We start from the raw sequence: 17,320 nt of genomic DNA on the forward strand, positions 1-17,320 counted from the left end.
AATGCATTATGCCTCAAGTCTTATAAATTTGCTTTATTCAAAACCAAATGTAGTTTTGATCATGACACCAACAGGTTTATTTGAAATCACAAGCTGTCCGAGCTCTGCCCCTTCAGGTAAAGCCAAAGTTCTCAACGGTAATAGAAGAGCAGGAGGAGTACAATGATATGAAGGGGCAGTTTGTGATTTCAAATCTGTTGGACTATAACCTGGTGTTGTGTGACTTCTGACTTTGTCCACCTCAGTCCAACACCAGCACCTCCACATCAACTGTAGTTTTTGCAATCAAAATACTTTTAAATGGAGAATCATCAGTACTGTTTTCCACTTGGAAATCGCAGTGGCAACTCTGTATATCGTAAAGTACAATGTGAATTTAGAATTTGCGAAGAGTGGCCACAGATAGGTGAAGATGGACTGTAGTTAAGGCATTTGATAAGGTTCCCCATGGTAGGCTCGTTCAGAAGGTCAGGAGGAATGGGATACAGGGGAACTTAGCTGTCTGGATACAGAATTGGCTGGTCAACAGAAGACAGCGAGTAGTAGTAGAAGTCTGCCTGGAAGTCTGTGGTGAATGGTGTTCCACAGGGCTCTGTCCTTGGGCCTCTACTGCTTGTAATTTTTATTAATGACTTGGATGAGGGGATTGAAGGATGGGTCAGCAAGTTTGCAGACGATACAAAGGTTGGAGGTGTCGTTGACAGTATAGAGGGTTGTTGTAGGCTGCAGCGGGACATTGACAGGATGCAGAGGTGGGCTGAGAGGTGGCAGATGGAGTTCAACCTGGATAAATGTGAGGTGATCCATTTTGGAAGGTCGAATTTGAAAGCTGAGTACAGGATTAAGGATAGGATTCTTGGCAGTGTGGAGGAACAGAGGGATTTTGGTGTGCAGGTACATAGATCCCTTAAAATGGCCACCCAAGTGGACAGGGTTGTTAAGAAAGCATATGGTGTTTTGGCTTTCATTAACAGGGGGATTGACTTTAAGAGTCATGAGATCTTGTTGCAGCTCTATAAAACTTTAGTTAGACCGCACTTGGAATACTGCGTCCAGTTCTGGTCGCCCTATTATAGGAAAGATGTGGATGCTTTGGAGAGGGTTCAGAGGAAGTTTACCAGGATGCTGCCTGGACTGGAGGGCTTATTTTATGAAGAGAAGTTGACTGAGCTCGGACTTTTTCCATTGGAGAAAAGGAGGAGGGGAGGGGACCTAATTGAGGTATACAAGATAATGAGAGGCATAGATAGAGTGGATAGCCAGAGACTATTTCCCATGGCAGAAATGGCTAACACGAGGGGTCATAGTTTTAAGCTGGTTGGAGGACAGTATAGAGGGGATGTCAGAGGCGGGTTCTTTACACAGAGAGTTGAGAGCATGGAATGCGTTGCCAGCAGCAGTTGTGGAAGCAAGGTCATTGGGGACATTTAAGAGACTACTGGACATGCATATGTTCACAGAAATTTGAGGGTGCATACATGAGGATCAGTGGTCGGCACAACATTGTGGGCTGAAGGGCCTGTTCTACGCTGTACTGTTCTATGTTCTATGTTACCTGGGCATTACTTGGTCGATTTCCCCAGCCTGCTATCAGATTTGGTATTGAAGTGTACGATACACCAACTTTGACAGTCAGTGCCACATGGCTTGTTTTATACTTCAGCTGATTCTGAGAGGTGTACTAGAGAGCAACTAATGTCTGTCAAATCGTAACTTGGCAAGAGTCAGAGCTTTCCAAACAAGAGTGGGCAAAAAGGAAAGAAAATAATTGCATTTAGTTAGTGACTTTCACAACCTCAGGACATCCCAAAGTTCTCATTGGCAAAATAATCACTTTTAATGTGTAGCTCTGTTGTAAGGTAGGAAAACACTGCTGCCAATTTACACACATTTGGGCTCCATAAACAGTCATGTGACAAATTGGCAATTAAAGAGTTCTGGTGATCTTTGTTAAGAGATAACTGTTGCCTAGGATACCGGAAAGCTAGTATTCTACTGGAAAATAAACTCTGATTAAACATTCAGGTCCTGGAGTAGGGTTCAAACCCTAACATTCTGGAAGAGGTAAGGGTTATCCAGACTGATTTCTTAAGCAAAAGCCCTTTATTGCAAGTCAATTTCTGATTGAATTATCTTGCAAAAAGTAATTGCACACTTTAAAAAGGGAAACTTGACTAAAAATGTGAACGGTCTTTCCCTCTGTCCACAGATATTGCCAAGCCTGTTGACTATTTCCAGTATTTTATGTTTTTATATCTTTTTCAGAATTACAATTGAAATAATTAAATTAAATCAACTTTAAATAAAGAGGAATGGACCATGAATTTTAAGCACATTTGTCAGGAATATTTGCGTTTACAAAATTGCTTTTAAAATATATATTTTGAAGTATATGATTAATGTATATTTTAAAATCAACATTGCTTAATTCGTCTTTTTTTTATTTCCAGGTAGTCAAAAGAGGTTGAGTTTCAGAATTATGAAGGTTTGATTTTAAACAAAAAGGTGAAAGAATCTGCATCTCGTTGCTTGAATTATCTGAAGGGACTTGGTTATTTTTAGTAAGTTAGCCTGAGATGTCTTTAAAATATTTTATAATGCACATGTTATTACTTTGCAACTATTGCAGTATTTTTATGCAAATTCAGCATATAGCAATTTCAGTTTAATGCCTCCAAATCAAATGATTGCATTTTATGATCATTTTATACATGAAATGCTTCACTATATTGAATCATTGTGTATTTATGTATACCTTTGGATGAAGCAGCTTCTCATAATCAAACAAAGTTTCTACTTCGTGCTTTAGTTTCAGGCCAACCAATAATTTATTCCCACCTAGAACAGCAAAAGCCCATGCTCCGTTGAGTTTAATGGAAGAAATAGTTTAATTGGGAAGCTGGAAATTGTGATTAACCACAATTGGAACAAAATAATTGTTTCTCCTTTTTATTCCCTTCTGTCTGCTAATGAAAATCCTCACAACTTACATAACACTTCCTTTGCTGGACATTTCTAAAGTATACTTTAACAAAGCAATTTGTTCCTTTGCATCGGAACTTCATTAATGCAATCAGAGGAATGCCAAGTTAACTGAGATTATGTCATCAGAAAATACTTTGTTTTATCAGGAATGTTGTGCCAACATCTCCAATACCTTCTTTACATTCCCATCAGGCTATATTGCACTCAAGCCCTTGGTAACAGTACCCAGTCATCAGTGCACCAGCATTATCCAAAACGACCTATTATTCCTATACAGGCCAATGGTTTCTGTTTCCAATCTTTGTCATCCTCGGCTTTTTGAGGATGAATAAACCATTGAAATATTCTTCCCTGGGGTCACTGCAAATGACAAAAGACTTTAGCATTGACATCTTAATCACACTTTGAAACTGTTCCGTGTAAGTTTTGCTCATATAACATGAGTTCTAAACTAAGCAAGGGATTTGTTCACCAATTGGTATATCCAAGTTGAGGCAAAAAACTATTTTCTCAGATAGATATCTATTTGATTTTAAATTTTGGCACTTGCTTCTTGTTTGCATTGATTGTATCAGTGCCTCAGACACACCGCAATGAAAGTAAAGGATATGCAATTGTAATAACACAGACTTGTTCTTCATTAAACCAAGAAAGAATTTTGCTTTCAATAATTTCATTGAAAAAGCTAAGACTGTGCCATTATTTACTAGCGGCTTCTCCTGTGATGCTTCAAGAAAGTTGGATTTATATTGTCAATCTAATTAAAGAATGAGGTAGTTTAACTATGATTCTGTGTGACATTGAGTAAGACATCCCCCAGGTTGGGAATTAATGGTCAGGACTCCTCTGGGTCCTGAACTTACTCTTGGGGAAAATAGCTGCTCATTATGATGCTCACGGAAGTGTCCCTTAAATGACATGGAGGAAGATTCCTGCACCCATGTGGGTCTCCATGGTTTACCTACAGCATTGCCCATTCCCACTGGTCTGCCACTCAGTGCCACCTCCTGATTTGTAACCCCGCCTCCAGAAGATTGAGCGTTTCCTGAAGTTTGTCCAGCTTGCCTCCTTTAATAGGCCTCCATTGGCTCTTCATGAGCTGTCCTCTACCCATTGAATGGAGGTAGGGTTTAGAGGGGGAGCCAGAGAATTGCCAGGCCAGGCAGCAGGGCTATTTTTAGCTACCATCTGCCACTGTCCACAACAGGAGCTCACAATTTCTGTCTCGTCGTGCCTGGTTTAAAACTGATATATTTTCAGATGATGATAATATCAAACGCTAATGCCAGCAGGATATTTTTCATACCAGTCATGCTTTTCTCATTCTCATTTATTTAAATTCTCTATTCAGCGCAGCATAATTACATGAATAAGTTCAAGGCAAACGATTTTTATTTAAGAATTAACCAGCGGGTACTGCACACTGATTCACATTAAAAAAGTTTCACTTTTCATATATGATGTACTGGTTAGCTTCCAATAATGTGGTATACTTCTAACTTGATCAAACCTTGGCAGAATTCAGATGGGACACTGGTTTTAATACGACGAGGACTCTGTTTGTCACTCTGATAAGAATGGGTTAGAGCAGACCATGGCACAGACTCTCCACAGCCAGTTTGGGGGGAGGGGATGTTGGTGGTGAAGGGACACCACGTTCTGAGATGCCAAGCCTGCCCCCTTTGCTTGAAACAGGATACCCAGAATTGAAAAGCTCAGAGATTGGTGCAAGGTGTAGAGAGTCTAAAGGACAGGGATTCACCATCACCAAGCAAGGTGTAGCAGCAAAAATACAGAGCTAGATTGAATGCAGTCGGTGCAGAAACCACAGAGACTGTGCCCGCTTAATTACAGAACAGAACCCACATCATCCCCTCTGCCAGAGGTAAGAACAGCTCTTCTCCCCCTCTCACCATCCCACTGAGTCAGTCCCCACTAACCTCAGACCGACACAGGATTCACAGGCTTGCAATTTAGACTCGTGAATGTTTTTGAATCTCTGATATCTCAAAATGTATAGACAATAAAAGATTTCTGAACTGCGGTCACTGCTGTAATGTAGGAAATGCAACAGTCAACTTGTGCACAGCGTGACTGCACAATGTGATAATAGCCAGATGATTTATCTTTAATGATGTCCATTGAGGAATCACTATCGGCCTGGGCACCAGGGAGAACTGGCCTTATCTTTGCAATAATGCCATACTTTTACTGGGTAGGGCACAGAGGGTCTTGATTTAATTTGCTCATTTGCCCACACTCATCCAAAACACTGCACGCTGTGTCAATGCAGTACTGAGAGGGTGCTGTACTACCAAAGATTTGCATTTTTATAGCACCTTTCATAACAGCAGCAAATCCCAACTTGCCATTATTAGAATTAAGGAAATACAAATGATGATTTGTACACAGCAAGCTCCTACAAACAGCAATCGTAAAATGACCAGATAAGCAACCTCTCAAAAAGAGATTAAGGATATTAGGGATAATGCCTCTATCTTGCTTCAAAATCAAGCACGAAGCCTTAAAGTTCCATCTGTGAGGGCAGACAGAGCTAAAGTTTAATGGCTCATCTGAAAAACAGGATCACTGACAGTGCAGCATACCCTTTGCACAGCCTGGATTATGTTCAATTGAATTGAATTGAATCCATAACCTTCTAATCCATGGGCAAGAGTTGAGCCAAAACTGTAACAGTGCATGAGAGGGTACCAAACAAATTGTAATGGCAAAAGCAAAAATATAATTTGTCTTTTCTTCGATGTCTCATCGAACAAGGTTTGTCTCAGCATTGTCCATATGTTGGCACTGAGCATCCACAATATGTGGAACATCAAGTTACACCACTACTTCTGCTTGTTTGAGTAATTTCCTAACCTAGAGCATGGAGCCAGATATTGTTTCTCCATAAAATGCAGCACTGTCTTGCTCCCGATGTACTGAGGTGTGTGCCTTTTTCCCAGTTCAACCCAGGCTCCAGCTGGGCACTGCACCTGACCCATAACCCCCTCAAAATCTACCTTTAGCAGTGTTTTCTATAGTATCAAACTCACTTTGTCACTTTAATAAATAGTGCAGCCTGATTATCAATGAGGTTTCTATTTAATCATCTCCCATTATTGCACAATTCCTAAAACAACTATTAGAGTGACTTCAGTCAGTTACAAAGTTTGATAATACTGGTTGTAAAGGGTAAATATTTGGGGAGTGCTTAGTTATTGGCATGATCAATGTGTTGTATTGAGCAATCATACTGTGTGTTCTGAAAATCCAGAACATTGAATTGGGACAGAGTGGAATTAGTGGATCCAATAGCTCGCCTATGGTGCAGAGAAATGCCGGTAACACTGATTCAGTCCCATAATGGCGAGTTCATGGAGATCTCCCTCTTTTCCTTACTCCACATTTGATCAGAGTGGTGCTTCTTAAGCTCTGAAGCAATTGAATATCTCTCTAATGGTTTGTGGATTGTGGATTATGGCTAATTTCTGACTACCTCAATGAGTGCTGCAGACAAAATAATTTCAGCTAAAAGCAAATCGTCTGTCTGATGTTTCAAGCTCTTCCGGTGCTATGATAATGTCCCTATCTCTGGAGATCTGGGTTCAAGTATCAAAGTTGTGACATAATTTGTCTGAACAGGTTGATTAGAGTATCTATCTTATGGTCGAGGCCAAAATATTGAATGTTTTCAAGAAGAAGTTGGATATAGTTTTTAGGGCTAAAGGAATCAAAGGGCATGGGGTGAAAGTAAGAACATGGTATTGATTTGAATGATCACACATGATCATATTGAATGGTGGAGCAGACTCGAAGGGCTGAATGGCCAACTGCTGCTCCTATTTCCTATGTTTCTATATACTCAAGTAACAGCCCAATCAACAACTTGCATTCCTATAGTTTACCATGAGTGATACACAATTAACATAATTGGTCATTTGTTGCCAAGGCCGCTGGACAGGAAAACAAAATAATACACCTGTTATTGAGTCATAACGATATACAGCATGGAGACAGACCCTTCGGTCCAACTCATCCATGCCAATTAGATGCCCTAAATTAATCTAGTCCCACTTACCAGCACTTGGCCCATATCCTACTAAACCCTTCCCAATCATATACCCATCAGATCCTTTTAAATGCTGTAATTGTACCAACCTCCACCACTTCCTCTGGTAGCTCATTCCATACAGCCAGCACCCTCTGTGTGAAACAGTTGCCCCTTCGGTCCCTTTTGTATCTTTCCCATCTCACCTTAAACCTATGCCCTAGTTCTAGACTCCCCCATCCCAAGGAAACGGCCTTGTCTATTTACTCTATTCATGCCCCTCATGATTTTGTAAACTTCTATAAGGTCACCTCTCAGGTGCCTATGCTCCTGGAAAAACAGGCCCAGACTCTTCAGCTTCTCACAACAGCTCAAACCCTCCAACCCTGGCAATATTCTTTTAGATCTTTTCTGAACCTTTTCAAGTTTCTTAATATTCTTCCTATAGGAGGGAGGCCAGAATTGCACACAGTATTCCAAAAGTGGCCTAACCAATGTCATGTACAACCGTGACACGATCTCCCAAACTCCTACATTCAATGTTCTGACCAAAGAAGGAAAGCATACCAAATGCTGCCTTAATTATCTTATCTACCTGAGACTCCACTTTCAAGGAGCTATCAACCTGCACTCTTTGTTCAGCAACACTCCCTAGGACCTTACCATTTAAGTGTAAAAGTGCTGCCCCAATTCGCCTTCCCAAAATGTAACATCTCATATTTATCTAAATTAAACTCCATGTCTTTAGTCCTCAACTACTTACTTTGAGCACCTCCAAGCTTATTTGTTGGCAGTGCAATTTAGTTTTAATCTATTTTTCTAGTCAACATATTCAGAGATGTTATGACAGACTTCTGGAATGAATGGGACTTGAACCCAAGTCTCTTGGTCCAGGGGTAGAGACACTACCACTGTGTCACAAGAGGACCCTGCAATGTATTTTTACTACATTTCATTGAGCCAGCATTGATGAAGGCCATTCACTTCATTGAGCTTATGCCAGCTCTTGGGGACAGCAATTGAACTATAATCATATTGCCCCACAAACTTTTCCCTTCCAAATATATATTGAATTCCTTTTGAAAGCCCTATTTGAGTCTACTTCCACCATCATCTCAGAAAGTGTTTTCCAAATTCAACTGGTCCACGTTACTGAATTCAACACTAAGTTCTGCCATTTGACTCCTCTTGCAGTTCAGATGAAGTTAACTGCTTTAATAGTGATCTCTTATCCCTTGTTTTAATATTTCTTTTGTTCAAGTTCTTATCCAGTTTCCATTAAGCATTATACTCTGTGCTAAATTGCCCATAGTGTTCAGGCATGTGTAGGTTAGGTGCGTTAGTCAGGGGTAAATGTAGAGTAATAGGGTAGGGGAATGGGTTTGGTTGGAATACTGTTTGGAGGGTCAGTGTGGACTTGTTGGGCCAAAGGGCCTGTTTCCACACTCTAGGGATTCTAAGGAATCCATGTTCAAATGATATGTTATGATGGAGAGAAAGGACAAGCACTTGGAGACATATGTTCTGTTTGTTTGTGGGCTTATGGATTGTGCAAATATTTCCACATTATCTTTATGGTACTCTCAGTGTATTCTGTTTGTAGCCTGCTTGGTTACATAGTGATACTCTGAATGTCAATGGCAAGAATAGTTACCCTGGCAAGTGTATGACAACCCTCCCTTCAATACTTTAAAGAAGGGTAACTGTTTGGAATAGGTATGCTAGTTGTTACACAGAGAATATTAAACTAACGTCATTTGTTTTTCTTACTTTTATTCAACAGAACACTGTGTCCAAGAAGTAAATATTGAAGTTGAAAAGGTATCGAACCTCCTGAAAGATTTAAAGGACCACTGTATTTGTTTTTTTTCCTTTTGGACTGGTCTTATTTTGACAAGAAGTATGGATCGCATGGAGCTTAAGAGAGTTAATACAGAGGCTGATGACAGTCACAGTGAATGTGGTATGGATGATGACTATACGAAACTGACAAATTCAGAGAAGGCTACCATCAGCAGGTAAGCATGAGAAAACCAACTCTGGCAGATGATTAAAAATCAATATTTTATAAAAGTATTAATCTCAAAAGCTGAATGTGGTTTAATGTGAGTTTGGGTTCTGTATTTTAATATTTCACCTGGGACTTAAACAAATTAATGTCTCCATGGAAAGATGGTTAAGGTATATAATGTAACATGAAGCAAGCAGGATGACTCAGTGGCTCAGTGGTTAGCACTGCAGCCTCATAGCACCAGGGGCCTGGGTCTGATTCCAACCTCAGCAACTCTGTGTGGAGCTTGCATATTCTCCCAGTGTCCATGTGGATTTCCTTCAGGCACTCCAGTTTCCTCCCACAGTCCAAAGTTGTGCAGATTAGGTGAATTGGCCATATCAGATTGCCCATAGTGTTCAGGGATATCTAGGTTAGGTGCATTAGTCAGGGGAAATGTCAAGTAATAGGCTAGGGGAATGGGTCTGGGTGGATTAATCTTCGAAGGGTCAGTGTGGACTTGGACCAAACAGCCTGTTTTCACACTGTAGTGATTCAATTCTGTTCTGAGTCATTTTAGTTAACATGAGCTGTCTCAAACAAAGAGCAGCTGTTTACTTGTTATGCTCGTGCTTTTGACATATTGACAGCTCTGAAACGATACATAAAGTTGGACAAAACATGTAAGTAGCTGGAACAGTACCAAATATAATTTAACATGTAAAATAACTACTTCATGGATGCTGCTAAACTAGTTAAAGGTGAAGTTGAAAGAGGTTTTCAGAGGAGATCTACCATCAGAATGGAGTGTAGTCCAAACTGGTTAAATGAACACTTACAGCTGATCATGGGATTAAACTTCTAATAAAGTGATGAATATGTGAAAGATTTGCTTATTAATCTGGCAGTTAATAAGGTAATTGGTTAACTGATGAGGAAATGGCCAGGTAGTTGTAAAGGAGGGATTTAGGGGCTGTTGTGGCACAGCAGTAGTGTCCCTATCTCTGAGCTGGGTGGCCTGAGTTCAGGTGCCATCTGCTCCAGCAGTATCTAATAACATCACTGAATGGGTTGATTAGAAAATATCTTTAGAGGGAGAACAGATAGGAATGGTGTGTGGAAAGAGCTGTAAGACTGAGTAGTAAATAAACTCTATTCACAAAGCATAGTGTCTCAGTTTCTATCTCAACAATTGCTTGGAGCAGAATTAAAATCTAGGTAGATTGGGAATCAAAGGATGAATAATTTTAGATACACTGATGAGGAGAAGGTAGCATCTCAATGATCGAATGAACCAAATGGCAATCCTCATCCACAGTTACCATAAGTGGATGTTTCCTTTAAAGAGACAAAAGGTTAGTTTTGCCATGAGTTGAGAGTTATTTTTTTAAAACTCACTCATGGGATGTAGGATGTTAGGGAAGTGATTGCTGAGCATCTTGTTGAGATATTTGTATCATCAATAGTCACAGGTGAGGTGCCGGAAGACTGGAGGATGGCCAACGGAGTGCCACTGTTTAAGAAGGGTGGTAAAGACAAGCCAGGGAACTATAGGCCCATGAGCCTACCTCAGTGGTGGGCAAATTGTTGGAGAGAATCCTGAGGGACAGGATGTACATGTATTTGGAAAGGCAAGGACTAATTGGGGATAGTCAACATGGTTAGTGTGTGTGAAATCATGTCTCACAAACTTGATTGAGTGTTTTGAAGAAGTAACAAAAAGAATTGATGAGGGCAGAGCGATAGATACGATCTATATGGACTTCAGTAAGGTGTTTGACAAGGTTCCCCATGGGAAACTGGTTAGCAAGGTTAGAGCTCATGGAATACAGGGAGAATTAGCCATTTGGATACAGAACTGGCTCAAAGGTAGGTGACAGAGGGAGGTCATGGAGGGCTGTGACTAGTAGGGTGCAACAAGGATTGGTACTGGGTCCTCTACCTTTTGTCATTTATATAAATGATTTGGGTGCGAGCATAAGAGGTAAAGTTAGTAAGTTTGCAGATGACACCAAAATTGGAGGTGTAGTGGACAGTGAAGAGGGTTACCTCAGATTACAACAGGATCTAGACCAGATAGGCCAATGGGCTGAGAAGTGGCAGATGGAGTTTAATTCAGATAAATGCGAGGTGCTGCATTTTGGGAAAGCAAATCTTAGCAGGATGTATACACTTAATGGTAAGGTCCTAGAGAGTCACAGGTAGATAGGATAGTGAAGAAGGCATTTGGTATGCTTTCCTTTTATTGGTCAGAGTATTGAGTACAGGAATTGGGAGGTCATGTTGCGGCTGTACAGGACATTGGTTAGGCCACTGTTGGAATATTGCGTGCAATTCTGGTCTCCTTCCTATCGGAAAGATGTTGTGAAACTTGAAAGTATTCAGAAAAGATTTACAAGGATGTTGCCAGAGTTGGAGGATTTGAGCTACAGGGAGAGGCTGAACAGGCTGGGGCTGTTTTCCCTGGAGCATCGGAGGCTGAGGGGTGACCTTATAGAGGTTTACAAAATTATGAGGGGTATGGATAGGATAAATAGATAAAGTATTTTCCCTGGGGTGGGGAGTCCAGAACTAGAGGGCATAGGTTTAGGGTCATGATTTGGAGATGCTGGTGTTGGACTGGGGTGTACAAAGTGGACGAGCAGAGGCTGATAGCTAAGTTCCGTACCCATAGGGAGGGCCTCAACTGGGACCTTGGGTTCATGTCACATTATAGGTGACCACCATTGCACTACACACACACACACACTCCCACACTCTCACATGCACCCCCTCACAGACTTAAGACATTCTGCACTCACTACACACACACATACACTTTCTCACACTCACAGCCCCCAACCCAGACAGACAGACACACACACACAGACAAAGACCCACATGCACACACATATTTTGTCGGGTGAATTTGTACTTTCAGGATTACATTGTACTTTGCTCAAAAACTGCATGCATTCATGTCGAACTCTGAGCTCAAAAACTGCATGAATTTATGTAAAACTCTGTTATCTCACTTATTAGACTAGAATCAATCTAAACGTCATGGCATAGACAGAGAACACAGGGGGCCAACACCTTCAACATATTGTCTAGCTATCACCATTGTTAACAGCTGACCCGAGAATGCAACTTTTTAAAAAAAAGATTTTGTGGGATTTACACATGAAAGAAGTGAAACTATCACTGTATTCTAACAGATGAAAGGCTTAACAATCAATTTTCCAATGTATAATTTCAGTTACATCACACTGTAAATTTTTGCTATAAATTCTGTGTTCGGGTTGAGCCCTCCACTATCAACTGATGAAGGAGCTTCGCTCCGAAAGCTAGTGTGCTTCCAATTAAACCTGTTGGACTATAACCTGGTGTTGTGTAATTTTTAACTAGGTTTAGGGTGAGAGGGGGAAGATATAAAAGAGACCTAAGGGGCAACTTTTTCACACAGAGGGTGGTACATGTATAGAATAAGCTGCCAGAGGAAGTGGTGGAGGCTGGTACAATTGCAACATTTAAAAGGCATTTGGATGGGTATATGAATAGGAAGGGTTCGGAGGGATATGGGCTGTGTGCTGACAGGCGGAACTAGATTGGTTTGGGATACCAATTGGTTGGCATGGGTGGGTTGGACAGAAGGGTCTGTTTCTATGCTGTATATCTCTGTGACTCTATGAGTGAGCATCACAGGGTCAGCATGTATTATCCACCCTATTTGAGCTTGGGAAGTGGTGGTGAGCTCCCTTCTTGAACCACAGTCCCTGTGCTATAGGTAGACCCACAATGCTGATGGGGAACTCCAGAAGTTTGACCCAGTGACAGTGAAGGGTCAGCAATATAAGTCCCTAAGTCAGGATGGTGATTGGCTTGGAGGGGAATTTGCAGGTGGTGGTGTTCTTATCTACCATCTTTGTCCTTCTGAATGGAAGTGGTCTTGCGTCTGCAAGGTGCTGTCTCAGGATCTTTGCTGAATTCCTGCAGTGTATCTTATAGACAGCAGTAGCAGCACTGTGTACTGAGCTTCGATGGTGGAGGGAGTGAATACTTGTGATAATCAAACGGCTGCTTTGTTCTGGATGGTGTCAATCTTCTTATGTGTTGTTGAACCAGGCAAGTGTGCAGTATTCCATCATACCCCTGGCTTGGGCCTTGTGGACTGGCTTTGTGGGGGGGTGGTCAGGAGGTGAGTTACTTACCGCAGTATTCCGCACCCCTGACCTCTTGTAGCCATTGTATTTATATAGTAAATCCAGTTGAGTTTCTGGTCAATGGTAACCCCCAGGATGTTGATAGCGATTTCATAGAATCATAGAATCCCGACAGTATGGAAACAGGCCCTTTGGCCCAACAAGTCCACACCGACCCTTCGAAGAGTAAACCGACCCAGACCCTATTACTCTGCATTTCCCCTGACTAATACACTTAACCTACACATCCCTGAACACTATGGGCAATTTAGCACGACCAAGCCATCAAACCCACACATCTTAAGAATTTGATCGTTTACCTGAAACTTGGCTAACTTTGCTTTGCTTCCCTTCAACAGTCAATTCCATGATGAAGAAGATATCGAAACTCAAAGGTTTCTGACAAACGAATTTTCAGGGAAAACAAAATTTGAAGAATATCAGGAAGAATATGTGAGTAATGTTATCAGTCTATTGCTTTTCATTTTCTCAGGCTTTTTTTTTATTTGAAAGGTTCCTAATTTTATTCCTGATGTAAAATTAACAGTAAATGTTCTAATACAGGAAAATCAATATTAAATGCTACTACACAGAAAACTAACAGTGAATGTTACAATACAGTAAAATTAAGAAGTTACAAATCAGAAAATTAACGATATGTTATATTAAAGTAATATTAACTGCCATGTTACAATACAGTAATATTAACTGTAATGTTACAAGACATAAAATAACATTAAGAAATATAATACAGAAAATTAACAGTAAGTGTTACAATACAGTAACATTAGCATTAAATATTAACGTAAAGCAAAATCATCAACATTGAATGGTACCAGACAGAAAATTGATAGTGAAGACTCCAGTTTAGATTTATACTGACTTGCATCTTTGATCATCTGCAGCACCCTGGAATGATGTCATTTGGTATGTCAGCTTTTAACCTCAGCAATGCTATCATGGGGAGCGGCATTCTCGGTCTCTCCTACGCTTTGGCCAATACTGGGATTATCCTGTTTGTGTGAGTATTCCAAAGCTGGTTTATCTCGTAAAATGGGATGGAATTTAGATTTTACAGTGTGCAATCCAAAATTATAACAGACTGGAAAGAAAATAGGCAGCACTAATAAATATGTCCAAAAAGAGAGAAAAAAAGTGACTAGCCTTTGCATCATCTCTCTTTCTCTCTTTTTTTTTCTCTCTCTCTCTCTCTCTCTCTCTCGCTCTCTCAGGTTCAGTCTATCCCAAAATCCCTGACAGCTGGTGAAATGTAATTTCCACTGTTTTGTTTAAAATGTTAGAGAAACTCAGCAAGTCAGGCAAAATCTGTGGAGAGAGAAGCAGAGTTTGGATTTCACTGATCCTTCTTCAGAACTGGGCTCTCAATGTTAACTCTGCTTTCTCTCTTCGAAGATGCAGCCAGACCTGATGAGTTCCTCCAGCAAATTCAGTTTCAAATTTCCAGGGTCTGCAGGTCTTTGAAGTACATTTTAAGGTTGCATCAGGTTGAATAAACTGTTGATTGATGTTCAGTTTCAGGCCACTCAGCCCCTGACTTCATTACAGTATTACCTTAGTCTGAACATGAATCAAAGAGCTGTAACCCAAGAAGTCAGGAGAGAGTGACCACTCTTGTCACGATGGCAGCATGTGAATGAAACAAGGAGAGAATACTGGAAACACTCAGCAGGTCTGGCAGGATCTGTGGATAGTGAAACCAAGCTACCTTTTTGAGTCTCTTCTTCAGAAATGTTTGGTCACAGGACTGTACATCATGCGCAGTCTGTGGCACCAGTCCAGGGGCTTGGACATGGTCAGTCAGCCAGCCACTCAGAGTGGTAACAGTCAGCATACTTCCCTCGTAAAGGGTGAGGAGCTACAGTCAGGAAGCTAGCCATGCCCCTTGCCTCTTACTGCTCTATAGCTGGCTGCTTTCCTCCTACATAAGAGGTAGGCAGATACTACAGGAGAAGAAAGTGGGTGGCAGAGCTGTTGCTGTTGGTGGAGAGATGTCCTGAGTGAGAAGACAGCACAGAGGGCATGCAGCACTAGTGGTATATAGGTAGTGGTGGGTGAGGGAAGATGTTACAGGCACAGTGGTTAGCACTGCTGCCTCACAGCGCCAAGACCCGGGTTCAATTCCCACCTCAGGCAACTGTCTGTGTGGAGTTTGCACATTCTCCCTGTGTCTGTGTGGGTTTCCTCCGGGTGCTCCGGTTTCCTCCCACAGTCTAAAAAAAATGTGCAGATTAGGTGAATTGGCCATGCTAAATTGCCCGTAGTGTTAGGTGAAGGGGTAAATGTAGGGGAATTTATCCAAGTGCACAGTGGGCTTTCGTTAGCTGATGTGGGTGCAATGGATACCAGTCTTTCATTGACTATCCTGGAATGATGTGGGGTAAGAGGGATGCTATGGGGGAGTCAGTTGGCAGTTAATGAGGTGAGTTTGATGAGAAACTGAGAGAAATCTCACTTAGACCCCACATCAAGAAAACCTCCAACAAACACTACACAGCTCACACTTAATCAAAAAGCAAGAAGATTCAGCTCTCTGTTTCATTTTCAAAATAGCTTTCTTGATAAACATCTCACCGATCCAGGCTTCCACAGTCTTGCTACTGAATTTCACTGCTTTGGTTATTCACTTGGGCTATGCTTACTGTCTATTGTTTGATTGCGATAATGTGCGACATTTTTCTACCAATGCTTGCTCTTGAAGGGTTATCTACCACTTTTGGGGTTGAATATTTTCTGTAAAGATGGACTAGGAGTTAGGAGGGCAACAGATATACTGGGGGACCACTTCTCAGTGAAAGCTAGCATTTTCCTATCCCATCACATATTACCAGCAACAGTTAAGGTTGTTAAGGGAGAGAAAATAAACCTTGTGACTGATGAGTTAAGAATCACTTGACCCCATCCGAGGCACTCTCCTTGATCTGCATTCCATGGTCTATGGAGTAGCCTGCAGATATAACAGGTTGACCTTCCCAGCAATGATACTTCCCTGTGCCAAGTACCAAACCCAATCCCCCTCACAGTCACTGGGACCTGGATTCCCCCAACCAAGCTCTCCATCCTTCAAGGGCTCTAATATCTCCCTGGTATTGCAGTCTGAGCAATAGTCTGTACAAGCAGTGGCAGTGCCAACAGCTCCAATTCAGCTAGCAGCTCTTGGTGCCAGCCTATCATCTCAACTCGAGGCCTGGACAGTGGTCTGTTAATGTCCCAGTATCCTGCCAGAATGGAATCCATTCCTGCTTTCATTCCCAGAGGCAGAACTGGGGTCACTACGTGCTAAACACATCCAACCCCTTATTTACTTTTGCTTATCCAGATAGAAACTGTACCCAAGAAGCTCACCACCCCCCTCCCCCCACCAACCAGGAAAAAGCAGCCCATCCACCACCTTCAGTGTTTAACCCCTCCTCCATTTGGCCAAGGCCAAAGTATTATATACTTTCAAAAAGGAGGTAGATATAGCATTTAGATATAGTATTAAAGGGATCAAAGGATATGGGTTGGGGGTTGTGAGATGCAGGAAAAGGGTATTGAGATGGATGTTCAGCCACGGTCATCATGAATGGCAGAGCAAACACGCAGGAATAAAAGAATGACTAGGGTAGGAATAGGTCCAGTCAAGGATAGTAGTGGGAAGTTGGGTATGGAGGCTGAAGAGATTGGGGAGACACTGAATGAATACTTTTCGTCAGTATTCACTCAGGAACAGTACATTGTTGCCGATGTGAATACTGAGTCACAATTAATTAGAATGGACGGCTTTGAGGTATGCAGGGAAGAGGTGTTGGAAATTCTGGAAAGGGTGAAAATAGATAAGTCCCCTGGGCCTGATGGCATTTATCCTAGGATTCTCTGGGAAGCAAAGGAGGAGATTGCAGAGCCATTGGCCTTGATTTTTATGTCCTCATTGTCTACAGGAATAGTGCCAGAAGACTGGAGGATAGCAAATGTGGTTCCCTTGTTTAAGAAGGGGAGTAGGGATAATCCTAGTAACTATAGGCTGATGAGCCTCACTTCTGTTGTGGGCAAAGTCTTAGAGAGAATTGTAAGGGATAGGATTTATGAACATCTGGATAGGAATAATGTGATCAAGGA

General features: G+C 41.5%; 1 protein-coding gene across 9 annotated transcripts in view; it reads left to right on the forward strand.

Moving 5' to 3' along the window:
- The window catches only part of LOC140458002 (sodium-coupled neutral amino acid transporter 4-like), a 110,716-nt gene that overhangs the window by 52,159 nt on the left and 41,237 nt on the right, over nucleotides 1-17,320 (forward strand). For 6 of the 9 annotated variants that reach the window (XM_072551936.1, XM_072551938.1, XM_072551937.1 and 3 more), the window contains exons 2-5: nucleotides 2,451-2,561; nucleotides 8,817-9,051; nucleotides 13,564-13,657; nucleotides 14,110-14,225. In XM_072551936.1, coding sequence (XP_072408037.1) covers nucleotides 8,936-9,051; nucleotides 13,564-13,657; nucleotides 14,110-14,225 — 326 coding nt within the window. In that variant the 5' untranslated portion in view covers nucleotides 2,451-2,561; nucleotides 8,817-8,935. The remainder of the gene's footprint in view (nucleotides 1-2,450; nucleotides 2,562-8,816; nucleotides 9,052-13,563; nucleotides 13,658-14,109; nucleotides 14,226-17,320) is intronic. The other 3 variants (XM_072551944.1, XM_072551945.1, XM_072551943.1) reach the window with 2 other exon arrangements.

The sequence above is a fragment of the Chiloscyllium punctatum genome, chromosome 32 (assembly GCF_047496795.1).
Source record: "Chiloscyllium punctatum isolate Juve2018m chromosome 32, sChiPun1.3, whole genome shotgun sequence".
In the NCBI taxonomy this organism is placed as follows: domain Eukaryota; kingdom Metazoa; phylum Chordata; class Chondrichthyes; order Orectolobiformes; family Hemiscylliidae; genus Chiloscyllium; species Chiloscyllium punctatum.